This window comes from Chrysemys picta, chromosome 2 (assembly GCF_011386835.1).
Source record: "Chrysemys picta bellii isolate R12L10 chromosome 2, ASM1138683v2, whole genome shotgun sequence".
Lineage (NCBI taxonomy): Eukaryota > Metazoa > Chordata > Testudines > Emydidae > Chrysemys > Chrysemys picta.
Window position 1 is genome coordinate 120,496,242 of NC_088792.1, and position 27,227 is coordinate 120,523,468.

The window sequence follows — 27,227 nt, forward strand, 5'->3', positions numbered from 1 at the left end:
AGGCCTGTTCCTGTTCTCACTGAAGTTAATGGAAATAGTTTTCATCTGCTTCTGTGGGAACAGGATCAGCCCATATGGCTGTCACAGGGGAAAGCAACATCTCTCTGTATATAACAACTGAAATTAACTTTTTGTCACTTTGATAAAAAAATCTTTGGTATGACACTCAGTAATGAAGTGAGATTTCAAATCACTGGGTAAATAAGGAAAAAAAGGAAGTATTATGATTAATAATAAAGCATTCAGCACCAGATCAGATAACTTACAAGTCAATGTTTATATAAAGTAATGTATTCTCGTATGTGTTCAATAAACTATATTTTTGACATAGAATTTACACTTGTACATGTATATTTCAGGGAGAACACATATGGATAGTTTTGGATGGTCCTGTGGATGCGATATGGATTGAAAATCTGAACTCTGTTCTAGATGATAACAAGACCCTTACTTTGGCTAATGGAGATCGTATTCCAATGTCCCCAAACTGCAAGATTGTTTTTGAGCCCCATAACATTGACAATGCTTCCCCAGCAACAGTATCTCGTAATGGGATGGTCTTCATGAGTTCCTCAGTGTTAGATTGGAGGCCCATTTTAAAGGCTTGGCTGCAAACTTTGCCTGCTACTCATTCTGATGTCCTATGGAACAGCTTTAACAGTGTATTTCAGGTATTAAGGCCAATACTTGCTACAAAGAAAAATGAATTCCAATCTGCTTATTTAACACGTCTGGATAAATTAGCATTATTTTTCCTACATTCTACTTCAGTTGTTTATCCCATTTATTTAATAAAATAAAGAACTAACATGAAGGATAATCACAAGGCATAATGCAGACAAAGAAAGGGCCTATAACAATAGCTAACATAATTTAAATTAAACGATATTAGGTGGATAATATGGCCACTAATTTGAGTGGTGGGAGGGCTTTTCCTTTGTTTTTATTTTTTTAATCTGTTGGCTGTTTGGAGGTAAATTGTTATCTCCATTTTATACTGCTGGCTGGCAGAATTAATTTATGCTGCTTGGTGACTAATATTGTTTTTGATATTTTAATTATCACTAGAGTGCTCTGAAGGTTCTAAATGGGCTTTTTTGTTTCTGTTATATTTAAATAAATAAGAAAAAAATCAGGCCAAAGTCATCCTTATTGAAGCTCTGTTAACTTCAGTTACAGCAGGGGTGTATTTGATCCATGAAGTCTATATTCTGTAGGACCATGAACTTTTAAGTTAAGACTTGTGTGCATGATATTTTTAGGTTTCAGAGTAGCAGCCGTGTTAGTCTGTATCCGCAAAAAGAAGAACAGGAGTACTTGTGGCACCTTAGAGACTAACAAATTTATGATATTTTTGACATAGTGTCAAGTATCAGGGGGTAGCCATATTAGTCTGTATCCACAAAGACAACGAGGAGTCTGGTGGCACCTTAAAGACTAACAGATTTATTTGGGCATAAGCTTTCGTGGGTAAAAGACCTCACTTCTTCAGATGCAACCTGTTGTATCTGAAGAAGTGAGGTTTTTTACCCACGAAAGCTTATGCCCAAATAAATCTGTTAGTCTTTAAGGTGCCACCAGACTCCTCGTTGTCTTTGTATTTTTGACATAGCGTCTCTTTATTAAATTAGGCTAAATCATGCTGAACCCCAAAAGACCAGAGGAAAATGTTTTATCCTTCCATACTACAAGTACAAAATGCTGTGTAACCCTCTGCAAGATATTCATGAATGAGGCAAAGGCTGGGAATTGACAGAGTTTTCATTAATCACCAGGGACAGACCTACACAATGGTGGATGTATTATAGTCTTACATGTAATAGACCATCTCTGATGCAACCGAAACTTAATTTTTCTTCATAAAACATTACTATTGAAAGTTAATGCTCTGTATTCTTTTTGCCTTTGTAATTTTCTTTTCATTTCTTTAATTGGCACCTGTAGTAGCACAACTGAAACTGGTCTTTCCTTTCCTTTCCTTTCCTTTCCTTTCCTTTCCTTTCCTTTCCTTTCCTTTCCTTTCCTTTCCTTTCTCATTAGCTGTCTCTTTTGCCAGTTCTCCCTGTTCATTTATCAGGCCTGGTCCACACTAACCCCCCACTTCGGACTAAGGTACGCAAATTCAGCTACGTTAATAACATAGCTGAATTCGAAGTACCTTAGTCCGAACTTACCGCGAGTCCAGACGCGGCAGGCAGGCTCCCCTGTCGATGCCGCATACTCCTCTCGCTGAGCTGGAGTACCGGCGTCGACGGCAAGCACTTCCGGGATCGATCCCAGAAGATCGATCGCTTACATCCGGACCAGGAAGTAAGTATAGACGTACCCTCAATTCCATAGTTGTTTTTTCCCCAACTTTTTCATTTTTGTTGGATTCTACAAGTGAGATTTTTCTTGTGCTGGCCTTTTGAACTGTCATTGTAAAAATGTGTTTATAAATATGACAAAAGCAATGACTAATATACTATTACAATAGCTAGAATGTTAACAAATGACTTCTCATAGAAACATTTCATCTTAGTTCCTTCCCATTTACATTGAAACCCACTTCTGGCATTACATTCATTTTGCTGTAATCTCCAAAAAGTAATGATCAGACTTAATATTTCCTGCAGCAGTAAGAAAGGTAATTCTTATAATGAATTTTAAAAATATGCTTCCAAAATAATGTATATTTGGGTCAATTTACTGCTTCCTTCCCATGATCTTCTTTTATATTTTATGCTATATCTTGTTCTGAAAGCATAATAGTGACATTTTTCAGGAAAAAAGTGTATTTTATTAGCCTGAGAGATGGAAAAGCAGTGAAATATAAAGTTTGTTCCCTGCTGAAGGCTGTATTTGGAACTATCCAAATCTAAACCAAAGCTGTCAAACTGTCAGTTCTCCTTTCACTTTTAATGAGCTATCTTCGCTTCTCAAATAATGTGGGCGATAACACTGATTTTACAGATGGGGATAATACTGATTCCATATACAGATGACTCCTTTTTCTCTTATTGCTTTTTTCAGTATATAAAAAATTGGATAAGTAAACTATACAAGAGAACTTCATAAAATAAAGTGCACTAACAGCAGTATTCAAGCTTCAAATACAGGATTACTCACATTAGACCCAATATCGATAAAAACAAAGATATAAATAACTTATAAATAGGTAACATGTAGAAGAACAGTATGGATACTGCTACAGAAGGGAGATATGCTCACCAGGGACAGAATCTGTCTTCAGTTACCACTCATACAAAACCACTTAAATCTATGTGAATTGAACTAAATTTGGCTCCAAATTAGGTGAGAGATCAAATGCTGTATTTACAGTTGGTTTACAAGGAACAATCATTTATGTGATTATAAAGCATTAAAAATCAGTATATAAGGTAAACATTATGCATGAATGAAATCTCAGGGCGAGTTCATAATCAGAAACAAAAACTGTGAATGAGAGTTACCATATTATTTTGTCTGGCACAGATGTCCTGCCAATTTGTACTAAGCCATAATGTAATGGGACTGCCAAGGTGAATATTGTTATAATTCTTATCATGATAACATTCTGTTAGAAGACCAAAAATAATACCAATATTTTAAATGTACTTTCATTATCAAAGAATCCCAAAACTCTTAGCTATAAAAGAACCACTTCACCCACTACCGAACACATGTGGTGTGGAATTGTAGCAGTTATTTAATAGCAAATGACAATGGTGGACAACAGTTTAGGACAGGAAGTGAAGAAGATTACGTATCAGTATGAAACTTTGGGGAAAATTTATCTATTTACTCATTTATAAAATATACACAATGACAAAAGTTCAGCTTTCTATATAAAATGTAATATAAAGACCAAAAGAAAAGAGAAGAATAAACTCACAAAAAACTATTTTCAATAGAATTAAGACTTTGAGGTCTCTTTTTTCCATAGGAATTTTTTCAGTCAGGTTACTGTGACCCTCAGAAGTGTTTTCAAAATACTAAACTTTACTGTCCACATCTGAAATCCTAACACTAAGCTCTACATGCACATTTCCTCTCTGAGTGATACAGCCTCCTATAACTGATAGAGTTGCTTTTTTGCAAGAGGTAAGCCTCTGGGGGAGTTTCTGGAAATTGAAGTAATTAGAGGAATCCCACAAAGAGGATGCTCAGTTAGTGGCATTGGTCCTTTTTGTCAGAGAATATAAAGCTGTAAAATCTGTTGTTGCGTGGATGTAGGCAACTTGAGCTTCATCATTTTCTTGCACAATTAGATACAGAGCAATTGTCATCCTGGATCAGACCTAAGGTTCATCTAGTCCAGCGTCCTATCTGACCGTGGCCAGAAACAGATGCTTCAAAGGAACTTGTAAAAGCATTGCAATAGACAGATGTGAGATGATTTGGTCCCCACATTAGATCTCATCATGATCTCTAACAGTTGAAGACTAGCATTAGCCTTGGAACATGAAGTTTAATCTCCCATCCAAATTTTTTGTTAACATTAACTATTATGACTCTGGCTATTTTTGTTAATATAAATGTCCAAGCCCTTTTTTAATCTAGCTAAATTCTTGTGGCAGTGAGTTCCACAGTCTACACATCTTGAGGAAAAAATATTTCCTTTTATCAGTTTTGAACTGGCCACCTTTTAATTTCATTGCATGCCCCCTTGTTCTTGTGTTCTGAGACAGGGAAAACAAAAGTTCCTGATCTAACTTCTCAATACCATTAATATTTTTATATACTTTTGATCAGTCCCTCTATGTCTAAACAAAGTATCCAAATAAATGATAAACTCATTTAAACTATCTTCCTGGAGCTTGCAACCTACTTTCTTCCAATGTATTGAAAGTATTAAAAAATATAGTAATAGAAATTTATTTGAAGTGCATTAGAAACTATAGCACTGATTCTCCTCTCACATCAGTTTAAACCAAGAACCTCATTGCAGTTATACTAGTGAAAAACCAGCATGAGTGAGAGGAGAATCCTACTCTAGAAAGTAAGGAGATGGTCTAATGTATGTATTGTTATGGCAAGCTTTGTGTTGCTGTCTTCCAACCAAAAAAATGGGAACAATAAATGTGCAGAAGATATATGGCGGATCCCCAATGTAACTCAAGAACACTTTCTGAATTGCTCCTTTCGAAAGTTGCTTTATGTAGCCATTATGAATAATTTCACTGACTGTGATACATCAAAGCTACCTATTTAGGATGTTTGCTAATAGTGACTTTTCATGTTTTAAATCTGAATATTCGTACTCACAGAAACTGAAGTGAAATGTATTTAAGTCACAGAATAAAGCGATTGAACGCCTGTATTAAAAATAAATCATGGCACTGATTTATTAGTTTTTTTAAATGGGTTTCTTTATACTCAGATGAACATAATGTTTTTCTTCGCAGGATTTGATTGATTTTGTTTTCACTGCTGTGACACCAAAAATGCCAGTTTTAGAATGCATGTACATCAAACAAGCTATTGACCTCCTACAGGTAGATATGACATCAGGTTATCTGTCTCTTATTCTGTTATTTGTGCCTGGATATTGTTCAGAGCAGGCAATGGTTACACATTGTGTCTTTTTTACAGGGTTTATTGGCAGACAGAAATGAGAAGCAGCCCAGCCAAGAGCATCTAGCTCGCTTGTTTGTTTTTGCTATAATGTGGTCAGTAGGAGCTCTTCTGGAATTGGATGACAGAGTGAAAATGGAACTGTTCTTACAGAATCATTCTGCAACACTGGAACTTCCAGCTGTGAATGGAGAAGAAACTATGTTTGAGTTTGGTATTAGTGATTGTGGTCAGTGGGAGCACTGGTCAAAGAGGGTTTGTATGCCATAATATACTAGTTCTTTCTTTTGAGTAAGCGTGATAAATATATTTGACAAGAAAAACATTTTTTTTCACTCATTAAAACTTTTAATTTAGTTTGGAAAATTATGCCTAATAAATTACCATAATATTCTTTTCTGAAGAAATTTTTCTCCTGTCACAAATATTTTGGGTCAGAGATTGGGAACAGACAATGGAAATAGTTTGGGAGTGAAACAGGAAAAAAAAAATTCTGTCTTAACTTTCTCCAGTGCCTGTCACCATAATATAATTAAGTTCCCCCAGCAAAGACCAAAGTAGTCTATAAAATGGATAATGGGGGTGCGGGGAGTGAAAATATTCCATCAGTCTTGCACCCCATTCAGGAAAGCAGGGCAGCCTACTGACTAAATGCTAGCGAACACTCTGCTTTCAAGAAAAAAGGCTTTTCAAATTGTGTATTGGTTTTGTGTTCACATGCAGTGCCCTTATGGTTCTGAAGAAAATGTCTAACCTATTGTTTTATATTATTTCTATTTCAGGTACCTGAATATGTTTATCCTAAAGATTCAGTGCCAGAATATACTTCTATCCTAGTTCCAAATGTAGACAATGTCCGAACAGATTTTCTAATGGACACTATCATGAAGCAGGGGAAAGCAGTTCTTCTTATTGGAGAGCAGGGAACAGCAAAAACAGTTATGGTTAAGGTACATAGAACAGAAAAAAATCCTCCCATCTTCATAGTACAGCATTGGTACAAAAATAGTTGACCTGATCACATGTGTTACACTGAAATGGGCAAGTTAGAAAATATGACTGCCCACCACATTAAATTACAGTAATTCCCATTGAGACATTTTGCCCAATACACACAAACTGTAGTTCAGAAAAGGACATAATAGCTATTTATCATTTTGCTAGTGATGGTCACAAGACCATGACATAATTGTTAGGGAAGTCACCTTTTTTTAGGTGCTGTCTCCGGATTTCTCATGAGAAGCTAGATTAGAGAGCTTGCTAACATACTGCCTCTGGCTGGAGCGTTTCTTATATTTCTATCCATGCTCTCTCTCTGGCATATGCATGAATTATCCTTTTGATCCTTTACCCCAACATTATTTGTCCACATTGCAAAGACTTTTTTCAGAAGCTAAAAAGGACAGAAAAACTTCTTTCTTCACTTGGAGATTTTTCAGAGGCTAAGTCTAATGGTTCTTATCTACCCTCTTCATTGGCTAATAGAAAACCACTTACTGTTCTTTTCTCCGGGGGAGGGGGAGGATGCTACAAGCATTACTCTTAAAGTACCCAATGTTTTGGTTTTTTTTAAATTTATAAAATGCCCCTAGTTAGTCTCATGGTCCATGTACAAAATTTAATAACTTACTACATAAAAACCCAAAGTCGAGAAGAAAAGATCTACTCCTAAGTTATAGATTAAGCACCAGTGCACCCTCTAGCTATTCTGCTTCCCCTAGAATGTGAATTTTAAGACCCATCTTAAAGTGGTTTGTACTGATGCCAGTAGCAATTAATGCTACTTTTCAGTTCAGCTGTTGGTGCCACCATGCGTGCCAATATAATGTCAACTTCTGTTCCTGGCACCAGCTGGGAAAACTATTTTAGCAGCATGAAGGGGAGTGGTATGGATAGTGGTCCTGATGTCCTACATACTGGAATTCAGCCAGATGCTAACAATCTCCAGCCATCAGCTGCCACTCCCTCCCTAAAAATATGGAGAACTTATTCCAAGGAGTGACTTACCTCTTATCCATTCTAAAAAGAAAAAGAATATCCCTTCACAGAGGGAGGCATAATTTTAAAAAGCACCAACATCAATTCAGTCTCATTTCAGATTAAGGATTACAGCAAACTGCCTCTCCAAGTGGTCGTCCTCCTCCTCCTTTACTTTACTCATTACCTGCACCTTATAGAATAGAATTCCTTGTGTTCAGGAATTGCCAAATATGTGCAACTGCTTTCATAAAAAAAAAAAAAATCCCCAAGTACCTTTTTTGAAATGGAAAATTTCAGGAGTTACACTGAAAATTTGGAAAAGTTTTGTGTGTGAATACATAGTGACGGTTATAATGGAGGCTGGTTTACAACCTTTATTATAGTAGTTGCTATTGGGAGTTCTACTGTTCTATTACACTGGTGTAATAGAGTGGAGAACGAAGACCAGAATCCGGTTAATAATCTGACATTGAGAGTTCCTGTCCTACAGGTGTCAGAAATTATTTTTAGCAACATGACTTCTGCAACAGATCTCAGAAGACCCATTTAAGTCAAAACTATTTATTCCATATATATATATGAGCATTAATTATTTGAGCTATAATTATTCTCACCATGCGAATACTTTGTACTAAAAAAAAAGAGACAGGATTTCTTTTGAATTGTTCTTGCATTTGTAATGTTACACAGGCTATTATTAATACCATAAGGAAAGGGATGGGCAGTGAAATGCTCCAGTTAACCAGCTGCCTGTGGTGTTCTTCAAATACCCAACTATGGATGTTCGAGGAACATCATCTTTTTGTGTCTTTCTCAGAAAAAGTGCTTCTAAAAGGCAGCACTTCTGAAAGGGAGATTCTGGTTTTGGGCAGTCAGCAAAATCAAGATCCTAATGTTGTTCATCAAAATATCTTTTTGGGGATGGAAAATATTTTCCTTTCTGATATAGCTGATTTTTCTTTCTGAAGTACCTCACTAGGTCTGTTGTTGATCAGGTAGTTATAATATCTGACTAACAGTAATTCATAGATTCTAGGACTGGAAGGGACCTCGAGAGGTCATCGAGTCCAGTCCCCTGCCCGCATGGCAGGACCAAATACCATCTAGACCATCCCTGATAGACATTTATCTAACCTACTCTTAAATATCTCAAGAGATGGAGATTCCACAACCTCCCTAGGCAATTTATTCCAGTGTTTAACCGCCCTATGCAGAGCTCTAAATATTCTTTGTTCTGTGGTTCTGAAATGCAGAGCTCTAAATATTCTTTGTTCTGAGGTTCTGAAATTGGAGAATTTCCGTTCGACTCTGTTATAAATGTAAGAATTTAAATTATGTTTGGTATTTTCATCCTTATAGGCAAAGTGAATCTTTTAAAACTGTTCAGTTAAAAACACAATTGAAAATTCCAGATTTTTAATGCAGTATATGTAGAGACTTATCCTTTTAAATAAAATATCAGAAAACAGTTTCCTCCTTAATGTACCTGCCTTGACTTCACTTGATTTCAGGGTTTGTGGATTTCTCCTTTGGTACAGGTGGTGATGTTACAAATATCTAAAGCAGTGCAGAGAGTTGAACCCACTTGGCTGCTTAAGGTTATCATTAACAGTAGCAGGGATAATATGAGTCTGTGAACCCAGGTCTTTGTAGGTAAAAAGCTTTCAGACCGTAACAAAGATTCTCTGCATTATCAGGAAAAGAGAAATATCAGTTCCTTTGATGTGCCTGTTTCTCATTTACACAAGTGCCCCTTTACCTTCAGAAAAAAAGAGTTTAAGATTTATTTGCATTATGTCAACAGTCGCAACAATTGAAGACATCTGTTAAAACCCTGTAAATTTTAATACTATACATGGATTAAGAGTTTTTTTTTGAATTTCAGGTTATAGGCTCATAATGTTTGTTTTAAATAAGCTTCTGTAAATATTTTAAACTAAATAGTAAGTCCAGGATTCTTAAAAGTTGCCATTGATTTTGGTTGCTTCTATCCATGGGTGCCCAACTTGAAATACCTTATGTCTGATTTTTCAAATGGGCTGAGCTTCAGTGTCTCTCATTGACTTCACCTAGAATTGTGGGTGCTCTGCAGTTCTGAATTACATAAAACGTGTGTTTATTTTATAGGGTTATACCAGCAAATATGATCCTGAACTTCATCTGACAAAGCGCTTAAACTTCTCTTCTGCCACTCTGCCAAATATGTTCCAAAGGAGTATAGAAAGCTACATAGATAAAAGAATGGGCACGACCTATGGTCCTCCAGCTGGAAAGAAAATGACCATATTTATTGATGACATTAACATGCCTGTGATTAACGAATGGGGTGATCAGGTGAAAAAATGTTAGCATTAAGTAATGAGTGAATGCAGATGCTTCATGTGTACATAAAGGAGAAGCCAACTTGATAAGACTTTGCAAATATTTTAAGGAGAACTGAAAATCCATATTTCTTGCTGGGTGTGTTTGCAATAAATACTAGGCCATGTCAACAATGGGGCATTTTGCCTAAAATTCCCAACCATTTGTAGCAATGGTACCATGGGCCAACAGTGTTTTATAGGCTGTATCTGTAGACCTGTTCTGAACAGCGTTTAGACAATACAGAGCTTAAATGCCAATCGGCAACCAGAGTACTGTCAATTCCAGTGTTCCTACCATTACTACTGATGGTTGTGGAGAACCGGACATAGCACAAGTGCTAAATACTAAAGGAGAAAATAGCATAGGATGACACATACCTGTGATATATTGGATTATAAATACCTCAATGCTACTTTTCCTCATAATTGATGAGAAATTGTCAGAATAAAGTGGTCAGAATTAGCATTAAGCTATTTGATAACCATTGTAGCTTTTAGGCCTTTCATCCCAGTTACCTGTAGTATTTGTGGTGTTTATGAACTGGCTGTACTCAAAGGAATGGGAAGTAAAGCAATAGTTTCTATTTTCTACTGAAACAACTATGCTTATCTAGATAGGAGAAGGGAGCATGAGAATCCAGGAAGTAATCAAAGCATCTTTCCTTCCTGATCAATCCAGACTTTAAAGTGCAGTTATCACTAGCTGGATTCCAACACAATAGTTTAGACAGGTATTTAGGTGCCTAGGTATTTACATGAGTTTTCAAAAATTAATAAATGAATATTTCATATACCTGCCCTTTCTGGAAGTCTGTCTTCAATTTAATCAAACATACACTGGGCCAGCAGGCATCCTTGCTGAGCCTGTATCTCTGAATCTGTAGCTCTGTGAACCCCAGCCAGGTCCTGCAAGCCTTGTAGACCTGGTTTGGAAAGTAAGGATCCTCACAGTTTCCTGCTTTTTTTCCCTTTGGAAGTAGAGGTTATTCATCATGGACTACTCCTTAGCCTTCCCCTTCCCATCCAAAGCCCATGTTCTATCATGTCTCCTCCTCTCCTTCCATCCAGCCCCCCAAACCTGTCCCTCTCACTTCCCAAAGCCCCTATCTAACCATCCCCGCTGCTGAATTAACCACTTCCACTCACTCATCGAGTGTCTGTTCCAGTCTGTCTCTCTCTCTCTCTCTCTCTGTCCCTTCTTGGGCTTCCTGGCCCAGCTGATGCCTCTAGTATGTGGCTGCAGGCTGATTCCCTACCCACCTGCACTTCATGATCTAGGTGGCACCTCACCATGCCTAACCTTGAGGTGCTTAAGTTTTCCTAGGCACCTTCCTTCTCCCTGGCCCCAGTTCCCTCTTGCATTGTGACAAACCCAGTTGGTCACCTGGCTATGACTACAATATATACAATTCTATGCAGCCAATGCTGTGCATCTGCAGCTGCTGGTCCCACTTACCATCCTGTATAAACATTTCTGAGGTGCTTAGAAGAACAGTTCTAAAAGACAAGTGAGGTTACTAGATAGTTTTGAAAATTCCTGGACAAGTAATCAGTTACATCTGCCAAACTGGACCAGAACATTTGGAATAATTTATTTGTTTTCTTTTGTTGTTTTCCTGAATGATATTCTGTAAACAACATGATTCACTGCAAAGTACTGTGCCTTTTTCTTTTGCCTGCTCATTTATTGTGTAGGAGATTAGGATTCAGATGGACTGTCAAGAAATAATACCTGATTATTCCCTTTATGTTTCTGTAAGATCACCAATGAGATTGTAAGGCAGCTGATGGAGCAGAAAGGTTTCTACAATTTGGAAAAGCCAGGAGAATTCACTAATGTGGTTGACATCCAGTTTGTAGCTGCCATGATTCACCCTGGAGGAGGTCGGAATGACATTCCTCAGCGCCTCAAGCGTCAATTTAGTGTTTATAACTGCACCCTACCTTCCAATTCGTCTATTGACAAAATATTTAGAACAGTAGCTGAAGGCTATTTCTGTGTGCAGAGAGGCTTCCCAGAAGAAATATGTAAACTGGCATCAGCATTAGTACCTACAACTCGAAAAGTCTGGCAAGCAACTAAAGTAAAGGTAAAAAAATGTGTCTTTTGTTAACAAGCCTATATTTGCACCATGAAATGAAAAGGTAGGAGAATTGTCTTTTTACTATAGCACAGTACCTGTGGAATTTCTGCTTTGATGATGATTAGTATCCACAGAATCTATTGTCTGTTGGAAAATGTGATGGTGACAGTGATTCTGATAGGATGATATTATTATTTTGTTATTTTATGCTATTTGTGGTAGCTCCTGGAAGCCACGCAGGTGGGCCCCCATTGTACTAGGTGCTGCACAAACATCTAGTAAATATAAGTCCCTGCTCCAGGGAGCTTACATTCTAAATGGCAAAAAATTGCAGGGGGAAGAAATAAAAAAGTGAGATAGAGTGCGGAATATGGGAACAGAGTAACAAAAAATAATAGAGTCTTAGTAATTCTTAGCTGATCACAAGCAATACTCATAACTTGCCATCTGTCTAGCTGTAATCAAATTGTATTTTTATATGCATTTCTGAGGTAATGATAGGAGACCTGAGCAAGTAATTAACAGAGAATAACTTATCATACAAATTTTGCCTCTTTTCTGTACATGAATTGCCTGCAAATAGATTATGAAATTTTTGAATTTATTTGAATGTCTTCAGCAAATAATTCTTGGTTTGCAGATTATTTGCAGATGATTCACTGTAAATATGCAATATCCATGCTGTGTTGGCTAGCTGCTTACATCACATGATGGTGTTTCTGTCCCTTGCCTGGATGATGAGCTTAACTAACACACACAGTGGGAACGGCAGATTTACAATATAGAATGAAGTTTAAAATTCATTTCTGACAAATGCTAAAATTTAAAATGTTTTTTCTCAAGTTTTTATGCTAATAAAGCTTGAGTGCTCAAATGTTCATAGATATTGAATATGAAAAGGCCACAAACCCAGTTGACTCACAAATTGTTTTTGAATTTGAACAAATATTCACAGACAATTCCAGTTGTCATAATCTTCCTTGGTCAGTAGGGTTGTGACCATGACTTGAGGCCTGGAGAATAGGGGCATAAAGGGGTTGAGGAACTGTGCATATTATATGGGCCTCAGCAGAGACACAGAGGAACAGCTAGTCAAACTTTTTATAGTGAACAATTTATTCAACAAATATAGCCCTTTTTTCTGTCAGTGAATTGTCTAAAAAGAAATTGTAATTTTTACACATTTGTTCATTGTTCAAAGTTGCTCAACACATAGATTTTACCAACATCTTGAATTACAGATCACTGGTGATCTGTTTGCAGTGAGCAGTCAGTCAATTATTTGATGTTCAGGATATTTGAGATCTGTGACTGATCACCAAAGTCATATGACATTTGTTTTGATCGTTGATTGGCTGACCAAATTGTTATCAACTGTTCCACTTTCACCTGAATTAATTTAATGACTCACAAAACTAATTTCATTTTCTAATTCAAATAATATTGTTTAGTAGCCTGAAATTTTCTTCTTGTAAACATTCATTTGAACAAAATTTCACTCATATGAATGCTCATGAGAAGCAAACAAAATAAGGGGTGCATGTCTCTGAATTGGAATAAAATGTTTGTAAATACTTTCCCCCACTGTTTACCCCACTCTCCACAGAGGGAACAGTGCCCCAGGAGAAAAAAATAAGTGTATTTGTGAACTATTAGAACTCCAAATTTGCTAAATATAAAACAAAAAGGCTAAAGATATCCATTACCTCAGTTGTCTTTGGAAGAAGAGGGAACGGGGTTACTTTGCTTTTAAAGTTTTTTGTTTAAAGAACTCCTCTCACCCTTCATCTTCTTCCATGCTCTTTTTCCTCCTCCCTATCCTCCCTCATTTCCTTCTTCCCCCCATTTCCCTTCATTACCTTGTACTCATGCTTGTGAACAGGACAAATTTCTCAAAAAGAACAAAAAGAGGGAGACAAAATCAGGGGAAGAGGGAGGAGAGGAGTGAGGGGCCAAGAATTGCAGCTGTTTTTAGTGAGGCCTTTCATTCTATGGTTGGCTGACCTATCCTGACTGCACTTCATTCCTCGTTATTGTGGCTTTGAAGATTTCCGGAGAAGTTGATATCCCACACATAAGTAATTTATGAGCTGATCATCATCCTAATCTTGTTTTACTTTCATATGTTAACTGTGTTCTAAATATCACGAATGAATTTCTGTCTTTAGTGCAAAATTAATTTTGAAGTTGATTTAAAAATTCAGTGTTCATTTAATACCACGGGGATAATTATTAAAGAACTATTTCAGTGTTTCTTAAGTAGTTACTTGAACATGGATCTAACATTCTTTTGTAGATGTTACCAACTCCAGCTAAATTTCATTACATCTTTAATTTACGAGATCTCAGTCGTATTTGGCAAGGAATTCTTACAGTTTCTGCTGAAGTCTGCCAGAACACCAGTGTTTTGGCTGCTCTCTTCCAGCATGAATGCAGTCGTGTTATTGCAGATAGGTTCATCAACCAAAATGACAAAGGCTGGTTTGAAGATATGATGAGAAAGGTAAGATGAATGATGTTCAGTATTCACTTTGAAGGAGGCTTACGAAAAACATAACTGATGATGGTAATATACCATGTTTTTTTTGTAGATTGCGTCTGAGGATCATTGTCAAGACTTACTAGGAAATGACCACAAAGAATTATACTTTGTGGATTTTTTGCGTGATGCCCCAGAGGCCACTGGGGATGAACCTGACGAGGTAGAGCTAGAAGCTCCTAAAATTTATGAGTCTATTCCTTCCTTTGATAACTTGGCTGAAAAATTACAGATGTTCATGCAGCAGTACAATGAAACCATCAGAGGAACACATATGGACTTAGTATTTTTCAAGGTATTTGTTTCTCTGATTGACAGTAAAAATAGTTATTACTGAAAGTGCCCCAATACACAGCCCTTCCTTTGTAGATTTCTCTTTATTTAATGATGCATGGATTTTATATGGTCCTGCCAAGATTGTCATTGAAGTTTGACCAAACCTGCCAATTCTATGTTCTGTGAAGAACTCCTGTATCTCTTACAAACAAGCCATATAGGATGCTTTTTATGCCACCAGGCTTTGCTGCTGCCACTGTTCACACCAGTTATTCAGTCACTTTCCAACTCCCAGTCTTTTCCTTCTTCCTGCGTTGAAACTCCAAAGCAAAAGCTTGTTGCATACACTGAGAGCATCCCCTCACTAATTTTCCCCACTCTCCTACCCATTGAGGCTATCCCCTCCTAAAAGATCCCTTGATCCCTTTTTCTTCACAGACACTTCTTTCTGTCTGGGTGTGGTGGACTTACAGACCAGTTTTTGATTGTATCAGCTCACCATACTGACCATCCTGTCCTTTGTCATGTCCATTGCAAGGGATGGGCCTGTTCCCTGGGGCTGCGTGCATGGTTTTGAACTGAATTCAAGTGTGATCGGATTAACAGAAAGGCTTGTTTTATTTATTGTGGTCACTGTTCAGGGCATAAATAACATGCTTAATAGCATATGAATACAGTGCTCTTTTACTTTTCCTATTTAGACAAGCTGCTGTTTAGAGAGGTTGTAAATATCTCTCCTCAGAGACCAGTCTTTAGGAGCCTCAGTAGGCTTCCTTCCTGCCCCTCCTCTACCCTCAGAGTCACAGGTCCTCTTAGCTCCCCTGAGAGCAGGCACTGTGTATGGCATGCTCTTGTGTGAACATGAAATAGGGATGCTCTTTCAGGGCCAGATCTGCTGCCGATTGAAGTAAATGGGAGCCTTTCCATTGATTTCATAGGGCATTGGATTGGGCCCTGAGTGGACACCAGGTGAGGATCTGGCCCCAAATGAAGGCAGTCACTAACTGATGAGTTTCTACATGAAGATGATAGATTATTTTTTTTTGGTCTTTACATCATTTTAACAATGTTTTCTTTATGCAGGATGCAATGATCCATTTGGTTAAAATATCCCGAATTATCCGTACTCCGCAGGGAAACGCCTTGTTGGTTGGAGTGGGTGGATCTGGAAAACAGAGCTTGACCAGATTAGCATCATATATTGCTGGATATCAGAGCTTTCAGATTACTCTAACAAGGTAACACAATGCAATATACATAGATGTTGATATATTGGTTCCTTAATCTGCTATATAAATTAACCATTCACAATTAATTTCAAATAGTACAAAGCCTTTCAAGCATTTCAGCCCTAATTGTAAACTACATTTTTCAGCCAAAAGTGCACATTGAGGTGCACATTTGGCAGATGGCAGAACTGGGTAGATGTTCTGCTGCCTTAATAATACACGGAGATACAGTAAAAACTTTTGAAACAAAGTCTTTCTTCTTCCTTTAGGTGATTCTGGCCCACAGTGTTCCCCTATAAAACCCTATTTAAATCCTGCTTCAAAAATCTCTCACTTTAAAATGACCAGACTGAATACTTCATTAGGTCTCTCTGTGCAGTATCACTTGTAAATAAACACTTTGAGTGAAAATCTTGCAACTGAAAAGGGATATGCCCAAGGGAAAGGGAAAAAAGACATGTCAAGCCCCTCTAACCTCTCAGAGAGGTAGAAAAAAGAGAGAGAGCAGGAGAGAGATGGGGTAGGCTAAAAGAAAGAGAGAAAGCACAGAAATAGGTTCAAGACAGCACAGAATTTAGTTCTATATTTGTGGGATTCCACTCATATCCATGTGCTGAATAAAATATTTCAGAAACTTTCAGGAATGGATAAATGTTGTGGTGATCAATATAACACAAATTACTGTAATAACCATAGTCACTAAGTGTAGACTAAACTGATGGATTGCTTCAGGTGCCCTGCAGTGGGAGAACTGGGAATAGCTATAGGGCAATGTTAATATTGTGAGGGAACTGCCGCAGAACTTAGAAACGTTTTCTGGGTAATTGATTTAACTTTGAATCAGAGGTTTGTTATGAAGTGCTTAAGAATTAGTTATGTGGATATTACAAGTATTATTTATTACTTTTAAAAGGCACATTAGAAACAAAATGATCATTTCAAAGATGAACTGATAAAGGAAAGGGGAAAATATTAATTTCAACTTCCATTGGTTAAAGATACAATGGATAAAAATACCAGTTTATTAACTATTGACCTGATATTGAACCATCTGAATTAAACAGCAAAATGACCATTGGCTTCATATGGACAACATTTTTACATATTTGATTTGTGAACAAGCTGAGTCCCTCCTCTGTTGTCAACAGAGCACATAGACCCTGAGTTACTGTCCAGACTCATCCCTTTTTGGGGTTTGGCATAATTGTTAATTCGAAATGAATAACGCAACATAAACCTCAGCCTAAGCTTCCACTTTAAGCTTGGATGTTCCTAGGGCTTTCCTTTAAGGATCCTCTTGGTTCTCACTCTCAGTTGCCCTAAAAGACAATCTCACATTCTTTATATCTTGGTTAGAAGTAATTGGACCCATTCTCCAGTATGACTCAGCAGTAATTACTCATCAATGCAGTCCCACATTCCTAGCCAGGGTCTTAGTCTTGCCACCCTATTAAATGATGTAACTGCATTAATTTCAGTGAAGTTGCCCCAGTGTCTGCCAGTGTTCAATTTGTCCAAATGGTGTAAGAAAACCTAACATAATGCAATAGATTGTGTTTGTGAAAGGAGATGTTGTAAATGAATTTCATATTTATACATTTTTACCTAACTAAAGTAAGCCAGAAAATATGAAATTGTTTCCTGAAATGATCTATTTATTTTGTTTTATCCATCTTTAATTCTTTCTTACTTTAGAACATATGGCATTAATAACCTTATGGATGATCTGAAAATTCTGTACCGCACCGCTGGACAGAAAGGACAGGGTATTACCTTTATATTCACAGACAATGAAATCAGAGATGAGTCTTTTCTTGAGTACATGAACAATGTTTTGGCTTCAGGTGAGGTTTCCAATCTTTTTGCACGTGATGAAATAGATGAAATAACACAAGACCTGATATCTGTGATGAAGAAAGAGTACCCAAGACGTTCTCCCAGTAGTGAAAATCTCTATGACTATTTTCTTACCCGAGTTCGCAACAATTTGCACGTGGTTCTTTGTTTTTCTCCTGTTGGGGAAAAATTCAGAACTCGTGCACTAAAGTTTCCAGGTTTAATTTCAGGATGTACTATGGACTGGTTCCAGCGCTGGCCTAAAGATGCTCTAGTAGCTGTTGCACAGCATTTTTTAGCTTCCTACAAAATTGAATGCACAGATGAAGTAAAACAAAGTGTTGTTAACACTATGGGAACATTTCAAGATCTCGTAGCTGAAAAATGCGTCGAATACTTTGAACGATACAGGCGTCAAACATTTGTGACTCCAAAGTCTTATCTGTCATTCATCAGCGGCTACAAAACCATCTACAGAGAGAAATTTGCTGGTGTGGGAAATTTGTCTGACCGCATGAAAACAGGTACAATATACTTTTTTTTTAGAAAGAGATATGTATATATATATATATATATATAAGAATAAAGAGGTTGCATTCCTTCTCTAAATGCAAAAGTCAACTCACCCTTAACTATAGAGTCCAGAGTCACAACTGGTGCCTCCATTTTATATTTTGTGTGTGTGTGTGTAATAATTCCTTTGTGGTACAAGAATTAGTTTTATGTACAACTCTAAAATTGACATATTTACTTTTTAAATGTAATAAGTAGCAAAGGTTTTTTGGGGTATAAGGGAGAGGTTTGGTGGTTGGAGAGGACATGAGAATATGAGAGCAGAGGTGATGAGAAAGGGGATATGGAAGGCAGAAGGATGGAGGAGGAGTCAGTGAATGATCAATAGCTTAGGAAAGAGGGTCTGGAGAAGCCCCCAGCACTGCCATTTTGCTCACTCCTACTGCCCTTTGTGCTTCCTGGTGGTTCTGCTGCATTTTGGTTTGTCTGTGGTTGTGGGTGTGGGCAAGATTTCGCCCTATAGGATAGATCGGTGTAAGTTTCCAATCCTGCTCCCATTGCTGTGGATAAAAAACGGAGTGGGACCAGAATTGGTCCAAAATGAATTGTATATAACACTCCACTCTTAGATCTTGCACAGCTTGACATATCCTTTAGATCTCTCAAAATGCTGAACATGTCAGAGACAATTATTATTTCTAAAACTCTTTTGTACTGGATGAGGAATTAATGGTTTTGATACCATTAAAACCTATGTTGCAAAATTAAGATTTTATGGAATGGTAGTATACCATCAATAGTTAACTCTTTTATACAAAGAATCTGAGTCACAGCATTTCAAAAAATTACTCTGTTTGTATAGATTTAAATTAAGTGAGCTAATTTCCATCAGCAAGGCAGCTACCATAATTGGTTTTCAGTTATATTGTACAGTGCGCTTACAAAAAAGTGAAATTTTCACTTCATTAACTTTGTATGTTTTATAGACTACAAGTGAATTGTAAATTGATATTAATTAATAGATAAAAAAACCTTTGTTCACTTTAAGTTAAAACTGCTACTGTGGATGTATTCCAAGAAATGGTACTGCTAAAAAAACCCAAAAACAAATTATGCATTTAAAAGTATTGAAATTAACAACCAAAGGAAGGTAGGTAAATATTCAAATACATTCACAATTAATTGTCAGTTAAATAAATATACCCAAGTAAAATTTCCAAAACCAAGCTCAACTCTTCCCGAAGTTCCTGATCAGCAGCATTCATCCTAAAAATCTGCACCTATCCATTCTACCGCCATAGTCATTTCTAATATGGGCTACAAACTCTCACAAATAATCACCCAAAGGTTTACAGACCCAACCACAGACCATCCTCCAGTTTACTCACCAATTATTAGCCAGAAACCCACATGCAGACCAGAGACTCTCCTATCCCGTGCATGCAGCAAACCACTGTGATCAAAATGAGAAACACGACGTTTCCTCAGTTCACTATTATTGCACAATGAGGCAGAAAACCCAATCTACTTTATCTACCCTTTCTGTACAGACTGGAAATCTCTTTACAGCTTTCCTATCCACCATCCTCTCATGACTGAGTTCCCACCACTCAGATAAAGACCACAGGCCAGCTCTTTAGTTGATATAAATCTGCCTAGCTCCATAGAGGTCAGTGGAGATATGCTGATTTACAGTAGCTCAGGACCTGTACTCACACAACAACCTTCAGTCAGCCCATGCAGCCTGCAGACCTCAGAGTTGTGTATTCATTAGATCCATCAAGTACATTACTTAGTTACCACAGAGGAGAGTAGGGAATCAGCCCATTGGCAGAATGTACCACATTTTCTTATGTAGTCAATGATTTCACCAATTTCTGAAGTAGGAGGGTGGCTAGGGGCTTGATCCTGCAGTGTGCTGAGCCCCCTCAGCTGCCAGGGTAATCAGCTGGAGAAGAGGGTGTTCAGAACCTCACAAGAATATTCAGTACCTTAAATAACACTGAGCACCTTGCAGAATTGAGCTGTACAAACATACCCCTGTAGATGGCTGGTGGATGGCTACACAAATGCAGAATTGTCCTTGTTTGGAGAGAATGCAAAGTAATGGTTTAGATACGTCCATTTCTATGTGAGGTTTTTTTATACATGATTTTTTTGGTCTGTTTCTCTCATTGTTTGTTAAAAATACGGAGCCAGTCCAGAGCTCAGGAGCATACTGTCTGTCTCTAGCTCCCCCCACATCCCCAGATTTCCATGTAATGCTGAGCTTAGAAGCTCAACATGGTCTGCTGATCTCCTGAGCTCCCAACATCTCCAGGCCTCTCTGCTTTGCCCTGTTCTATGGAGCTTAGGAGCAATCTAACGAGTTCCTGTTTCTCCTGATCTCAAATGGATTTATAAAGTGCCTATCAGGTCTTATAAAGTTTATAAAACTGCACATCACTGTCTGTTACAGCTGTCCCCCTGCTGTTCTGTTTGTGCTGTGTGGCCACCCCACCCCCCCGCCCCCGGCTATGGAACTAACCAAAGTCACAGCCTGGCCCTGTTCATGAAAATGGCTTGTGCAGATTGACTGGAGCCATTGCTCTGCTCGGGCGGGGGGGGAGAGGGGGTTTGCTCCTTTGTCTGGCTTCTTTGTTCAGGACCCAGCTCGGTGTAGGGTGCTCTGCCCAGGTATGCGTGACCTAAAATGGCCACATAGCTGAGCATATGAGTCATACCTGTGGCTCAGAACATGCTCAGGCATGCCTATGTTTACCTGCAACCTTTCCCTGCCTTCGCTTCTCCCCTGTATCAAGAGGAGCCAATCAAAGTTACTGGCGGGAAACTGCCTGAATTTGCCCTTAAAAACAGACATTTTCTGATCAGACCCCCGGAGATGGTCCTTGCTTTGTCACCTGGTCTGATCAGCTAGGGGTCTTTGGGGGGGCCCTCTCCCCGTTCTTGTTTGTTTTTGAGCGTACCCCCATTTTTAAACTCCCCTCCCACGAACAATGAATCTGTGCCTGGAGATCTCCTGATTATTGTAAGCGAATCGAGTCCTCTCTGTGTCCTCTGATGTTGAAACTGCTGTTCCTGCTGCTGCTTTGGGGATTGGTAAGGAAAAACCTCTTGCACACCGCCCTTGTTTTACCTGCTGGCTTTCTTTCCTCCAGCAGGCTGACCCAAGCTAACTCCTTGGTCTGTATCTGTAATCTGTTTCTTGCTCCGCAGTGCCTTTGCTGCTAGAAATAAGCCTGTGCCTTCCTCGAGTGTATCCTGGGCTGATTTTACTGTGTTCTGTATAATTGTCTCTCTGCTGTTTAAACTTGCAGCCTGTCTGCTTTCTCTCTCTCTTTCTCTCTGCTGTTTAAACTTGCAGCCTGTCTGCTCTCTGTGTCTCCCTGAGTTTAAATCTCCCTCTACCTTTGGCCTCTACTCCACCACGGGCTCCTCTTCTCCCATCCTCCAACCTCACTTCTCTACCACTTTCTTTCTCTCTCTCTCTCTCTCTCTCTTTTAATCCCTTCCCCCACGTGCTCACCCCGTTCCCACTGCTGCCAAACCTCAATTGTATTACTGAAGTCTAGGATAAAACCCCATTGGTTACCCCTTTTCTCTCTAACACACCTCACATTTTACATTTACACCACTGTGACACATTTTTTACCTAAAGTTGTTGGTTATTTAACACATTTTACCCATAACTGTTAGTTGGTTATATGCTGCTGTGACACACTCTTTACATTGAAATTGTTAGCTACCTGTTACATTTATACTTCAGTGTTAATTGGTTACCAACTGTGTTGTACCCCACTGTATTGTACCCCACTATTGAAACCCCCTATCCTATTTACTAAAAGAAACCCCTCCCCAATTGTCTACCTTAACAAACCCCATACCCCTCACTATTGAATTTTCCCTGTTTTTGCATTTTCTTAATAAAGTTTATTTTGCACCCCACCAGTGCAGTAGTTGTCCCCCAAGATCCCCTACCTGCTGGCAGGGACAACCACAATGCTAAATTTTAATGATTTTTTAAAATCTCGCTTCATATTTCTGTGCTAATATTAAATTAAATGGCTGTTATCCTGAATTAGTACCATTATGTAATGTGGTCTGGTAGTTTTAAGGAATTAAAAACATGCATAAAAAGAAGATAAATATTTAAAATTAGTCATCCAAATCCATATTTAGGAACCTGAGTAAGTGACCCTGGAGCATGATTCTGATGTCCCTTACTCCAGCGAAAATTAGAAGTAACTCTAGGGAAATAAATGAAGTTACACAGGTGTAAAACAAGTTTACAATAAGTGAGATCAGATTTCAGGCCACTTACTCATGTTCCTAAATATGGATTTGGATGACTGATTGTAGGCACGGAAGTTTGAACATTTAGGCTTACATCTCACTTTTACCTGCTGCATAAACATACTGTCATAATTTGATTTAAACAGGTCTTGCAAAACTCATGGAAGCTGAGATTTCAGTAAACCAGCTCTCCAAAGAACTGGCAGTGAAAGAGAGAGACTTGGCTGTTGCTTCTAAAAGAGCTGATGGCGTTTTACTGGACGTGACTATGAAAGCCCAAGCTGCTGAAAAGGTGAAAATGCAGGTCCAAAAGGTGAAAGACAAAGCCCATGCCATTGTGGATGAAATTGCCATTGATAAAGCAGCAGCTGAGGAGAAGCTTGAAGCTGCAAGACCAGCACTGGAGGAAGCAGAGGCAGCACTGCAGGTCAGAATTGAATTGATCCCATGACAATGCATACAGATAATGAGAGTAATGATCATTATGTGTGGAACCTAGAGCATTTAATTATGTTTGTCCATCTTCAGCAAGGCAAATCAGAATGCTGAAAATGCATGAACTGACAGGTTCCAGTTGCCATATTAATTGTGAGTGAGATACAAGGTCTGGAAACTGCAGTTGAATTAGCTGGACAACTTACACTAAACACAATCACATACTACCCTTTGGGTTAGATTGAACCTAGCTAGGCAAAGGTGCCCTGGGGTGAGATTTAAAAGGATGTTTCCTCAACTTTCACTCCTAAACAGAGGCCAGGTGCAATCTCAGATTTATTCTTCTGACTGGCAAAGTCCACAGGACTCTGGCACTGGACTGCTAACCCCTGTACAGAAACCCTAAAGGCCGGGCAGGGAGCAGAGGAGTAAAGGTGGGTAATGCCTCTCCCACTATCAAGCAGCAGAGTTGGGCACCAGAGGGGAGTGCACAGTGTAGAAGATGCTGCTTTTGTGTGCATTCCCTCAGCACACTTTGGCCTGATTCTTCAATATGTTGCGCTATGTGTAGGCTGCTGGGTCAATGTAAAGTGAGTCATACCCATTCTACACTTCTGAAGTGATTCTCCTCCTGTACAAAGTAGGTGCAGTGACAGTTACATTGGCTGCCTCTGTGTGCTGAGGTATAAATTCAAAAAGGGAGGCAGGTAGCCCCCAAGGGACATAATGTGCAAAAATGTACACTGCACTGATTCTCTGGCTAGTGTCTAGTTAAAGCAGGTATACGTGGTGGGTGTAATCTAGAGCAGCCACAAGTCTGCTCTTATCACAAGTGCAAAGCTGGTGGACAGGGACCCTGCTCAATAACAACACCAGGCAGTGCCATTCTTTTTGTCTGCGCTCTGCTGACGTCCCCTAGTGAGACATGTCTCTTTTCATATTCCCTATCCTGTATTCCCATTTTGTATAAGATTGATACCTGGCATACAGTCCATGGAAATAGCAATCTGTTTTCCTGTGTGTATGGTAGGGAGAGTGTCAGATAGCCGAGGGGATGGCTAAGGCTGGAGCAGGAGCAGGAACAGGCATAAACTGGGGCAGGAGCAAGCCGAGGCTGGGGGAGTCTGTCAGAACTACCAGGCAGTTGGGAATCTCCCAGCAAGGTAGCAACATTGAGGAGACTGGAGTGTCTGCTTCCATTAGGAACTTATATATCTGCCTGTGGATTGGCTGGGCCTTTGTTGATTGGCATGCCCCTGTCATAGGACCCGCAGGCAGTTGCCTCTGATGACTCACTAGCTCAGGCTCAGGGATGACTCATTACAGAGAGTTGCCCACAGGCAGCAGCAGCATGTTTGTGTAGACTCAGCATGTAAAAGTCACTCAGGACAAGAGCTAATTGGGAACTTTCCTCTGGAATGATTTGCTGATGGAAAATGCAGTTTCTGCAAAAATCAAAAATGTTGAAAATTTAGATTTTGTAAAAAATATTTGATCTTCCACCTGGTTCAACCTGAATTGGAATATTTCATTGTGCCGAACTGACCTGAAATGTGGTAAAATTCACTAATCCAAGGGTTACAATGCTCCAGCAAGCAACTGCAGCAGACAAGAGAATGAACAGAAGGGAATAGGGATGTCAGCTGTAAGGCCCACTCCTTTAGCTCCTCCCCTTGCACAAAGGTTGTCTTATCTTCACATAGGTGCTGGAACTAAGGGTGCTGGGGGTGCTGCTGCACCCACTGGCTTGAAGTGGTTTCCATTATATACAGGGTTCACTGTTTGGTTCAATGATTCTCAGCACCCCCACTATACAAATTGTTCCAGCACCTATGCTTGTGCATTTATGAAGTTAATACTATTGGAGAATCATGTACACCAGAACTGCTTGCAAAACTGCAGCTGCAGTGTTCATTTTATAGATACAACTTTGAAACAAGTCAATTGTGTCTACCTGAGGCACAGGACTTCTGGGAGGTGCCACCAGTGTATAGCACCTCATCATTACCTCCACTATCCATCCTGGGTAGTGGCTAAGCCACAGTCTTGCCCTTTATGTTGAGATGTAAAAGGCTAAAAAGATGCACTACATTTTGAGTTTTAGTTAGATTACATTGGATTTGAAGAGACATTGGTCCCTGATGGAGACATTCATTAATTCTCATGCACTTCAGTTTGCAAAGGATAGATGCTTAAATAAGAGGATCGTTTTCTTTTGTAATTTTTCAGACTATTAAACCAGTTGACATTGCTACTGTTCGCAAACTGGGTAAGCCTCCTCACTTGATAATGCGGATCATGGATTGTGTGCTACTTCTGTTCCAAAGAAAAATTGATTCTGTGACAGCTGACCCAGAACGAACATGTGTGAAGCCATCATGGACTGAAGCTCTGAAGTTAATGAATAATTCAGGATTTCTCAGCATGCTGCTTACGTTCCAGAAGGTAACAAATAAATTACATCATCATTCCTCATAACAACCCCTATAGATCCACATGAGCATGCCCTTTGTGTTTATATTATGTATAATTCATAGTAGCTGTAGTTCAAACATTGGCCTGATTAAAGCTGTTTGGGGCTTTTTATAGTTCATAGCTTTTTTTGTGCTTTTCATATTTGTACAGGACTTACAGTCAGTCATGTAAGTAAGCTCATTTCTTTTTCATTGATCTTTATTTTTGTCGTCCTTTCTGCCGAAGAGAACTGGATGGCTCAGGAGCCTAGCAAGAGGCTGGTAGGCACAAATGTCCCAAGCAGTGGGTCAAATCCTGAAATCCTCACTCTGGTTTGAGTCAGTTCTTACTCAGGCAAGCTCCTATTCTTTAATGGGACTTTGCCTAAAAAAGAATGGATTGAAATTTGAGTAAGAATAGCTGGAACTGGACTACTATGTTTGGAACAGGCCACAACATCCTACCATTCATCTCCTTATGTTATCAGGCCTGTTTGCATACATGCATGTAAGGTCTTGTCTACATTAGAGAAATTTACCATTGTAAGAACTGTTGGGTCATCCTAAAAGCTTGTGAAATGCTTCACATTCGCAACAAAGGTGTTCCAAATGGTCTGCATATATTCCAGGAACCATTCTGATTATACTTCCTTTCAGCAAGTATAAGAACTGGTTCACTCTTAACTGTTTCATTTTGAACTATTTTAGTGCCAATGTGGATAGAGGTTTCTGGCGTCCTAGCACAAATCATTCACACATAGTCCTTCCATGATTGTGCTGCAGCGCACCAATCATTGCTCAGATGCCTGCACTTGATTTTCTGCATTCCACTGCACAGAGCTCAACTTGACTGGAAGCCACTTACTCATAGAAATATCTCTGCCCACACTACGGAGCTCTGCTGTGTGAGCTATTTCAAGAGCAGACAACTTCTACTAGCAACAGATCTGCAACAGCTTTTTCTCATCTCACAACAATGTGAAACACTTAGAGGAGAGGAAAGTGATCAGGAACAGTCAGCATGGATTCACCAAGGGGAAGTCGTGCCTGACTAACCTAATTGCCTTCTATGATGAGATAACTGGCTCTGTGGATGAGGGGAAAGCAGTGGATGTGTTATTCCTTGACTTTAGCAAAGCTTTTGATACGGTGTCCCACAGTATTCTTGCCGCCAAGTTAAAGAAGTATGGGCTGGATGAATGGACTGTAAGGTGGATAGAAAGCTGGCTAGATCATCGGGCTCAACGGGTAGTGATCAATGGCTCCATGTCTAGTTGGCAGCCGGTTTCAAGCGGAGTGCCCCAAGGGTCGGTCCTGGGGCCGGTTTTGTTTAATAACTTTATTAATGATCTGGAGGATGGTGTGGACTGCACTCTCAGCAAGTTTGCAGATGACACTAAACTAGGAGGCGTGGTAGATACACTAGAGGGTAGGGATCGGATACAGAGGGACCTAGACAAATTAGAGGATTGGGCCAAAAAAAACCTGATGAGGTTCAACAAGGACAAGTGCAGAGTCCTGCACTTAGGACAGAAGAATCCCATGCACTGCTACAGACTAGGGACCGAATGGCTAGGTAGCAGTTCTGCAGAAAAGGACCTAGGGGTCACAGTGGACGAGAAGCTGGATATGAGTCAACAGTGTGCTCTTGTTGCCAAGAAGGCTAACGG

The 27,227-nt window shown here is 39.1% G+C and overlaps 1 protein-coding gene across 1 annotated transcript in view; it reads left to right on the forward strand.

Moving 5' to 3' along the window:
* LOC101939103 (dynein axonemal heavy chain 5-like) overlaps window positions 1-27,227 on the forward strand; it is a 278,668-nt gene that overhangs the window by 142,071 nt on the left and 109,370 nt on the right. Inside the window, exons 48-59 of the mRNA XM_008169357.4 lie at window positions 360-671; window positions 5,388-5,477; window positions 5,575-5,811; window positions 6,339-6,506; window positions 9,664-9,870; window positions 11,660-11,989; window positions 14,280-14,486; window positions 14,575-14,817; window positions 15,882-16,036; window positions 17,723-18,387; window positions 22,816-23,096; window positions 25,334-25,549. Coding sequence (XP_008167579.2) covers window positions 360-671; window positions 5,388-5,477; window positions 5,575-5,811; window positions 6,339-6,506; window positions 9,664-9,870; window positions 11,660-11,989; window positions 14,280-14,486; window positions 14,575-14,817; window positions 15,882-16,036; window positions 17,723-18,387; window positions 22,816-23,096; window positions 25,334-25,549 — 3,111 coding nt within the window. The remainder of the gene's footprint in view (window positions 1-359; window positions 672-5,387; window positions 5,478-5,574; window positions 5,812-6,338; window positions 6,507-9,663; window positions 9,871-11,659; window positions 11,990-14,279; window positions 14,487-14,574; window positions 14,818-15,881; window positions 16,037-17,722; window positions 18,388-22,815; window positions 23,097-25,333; window positions 25,550-27,227) is intronic.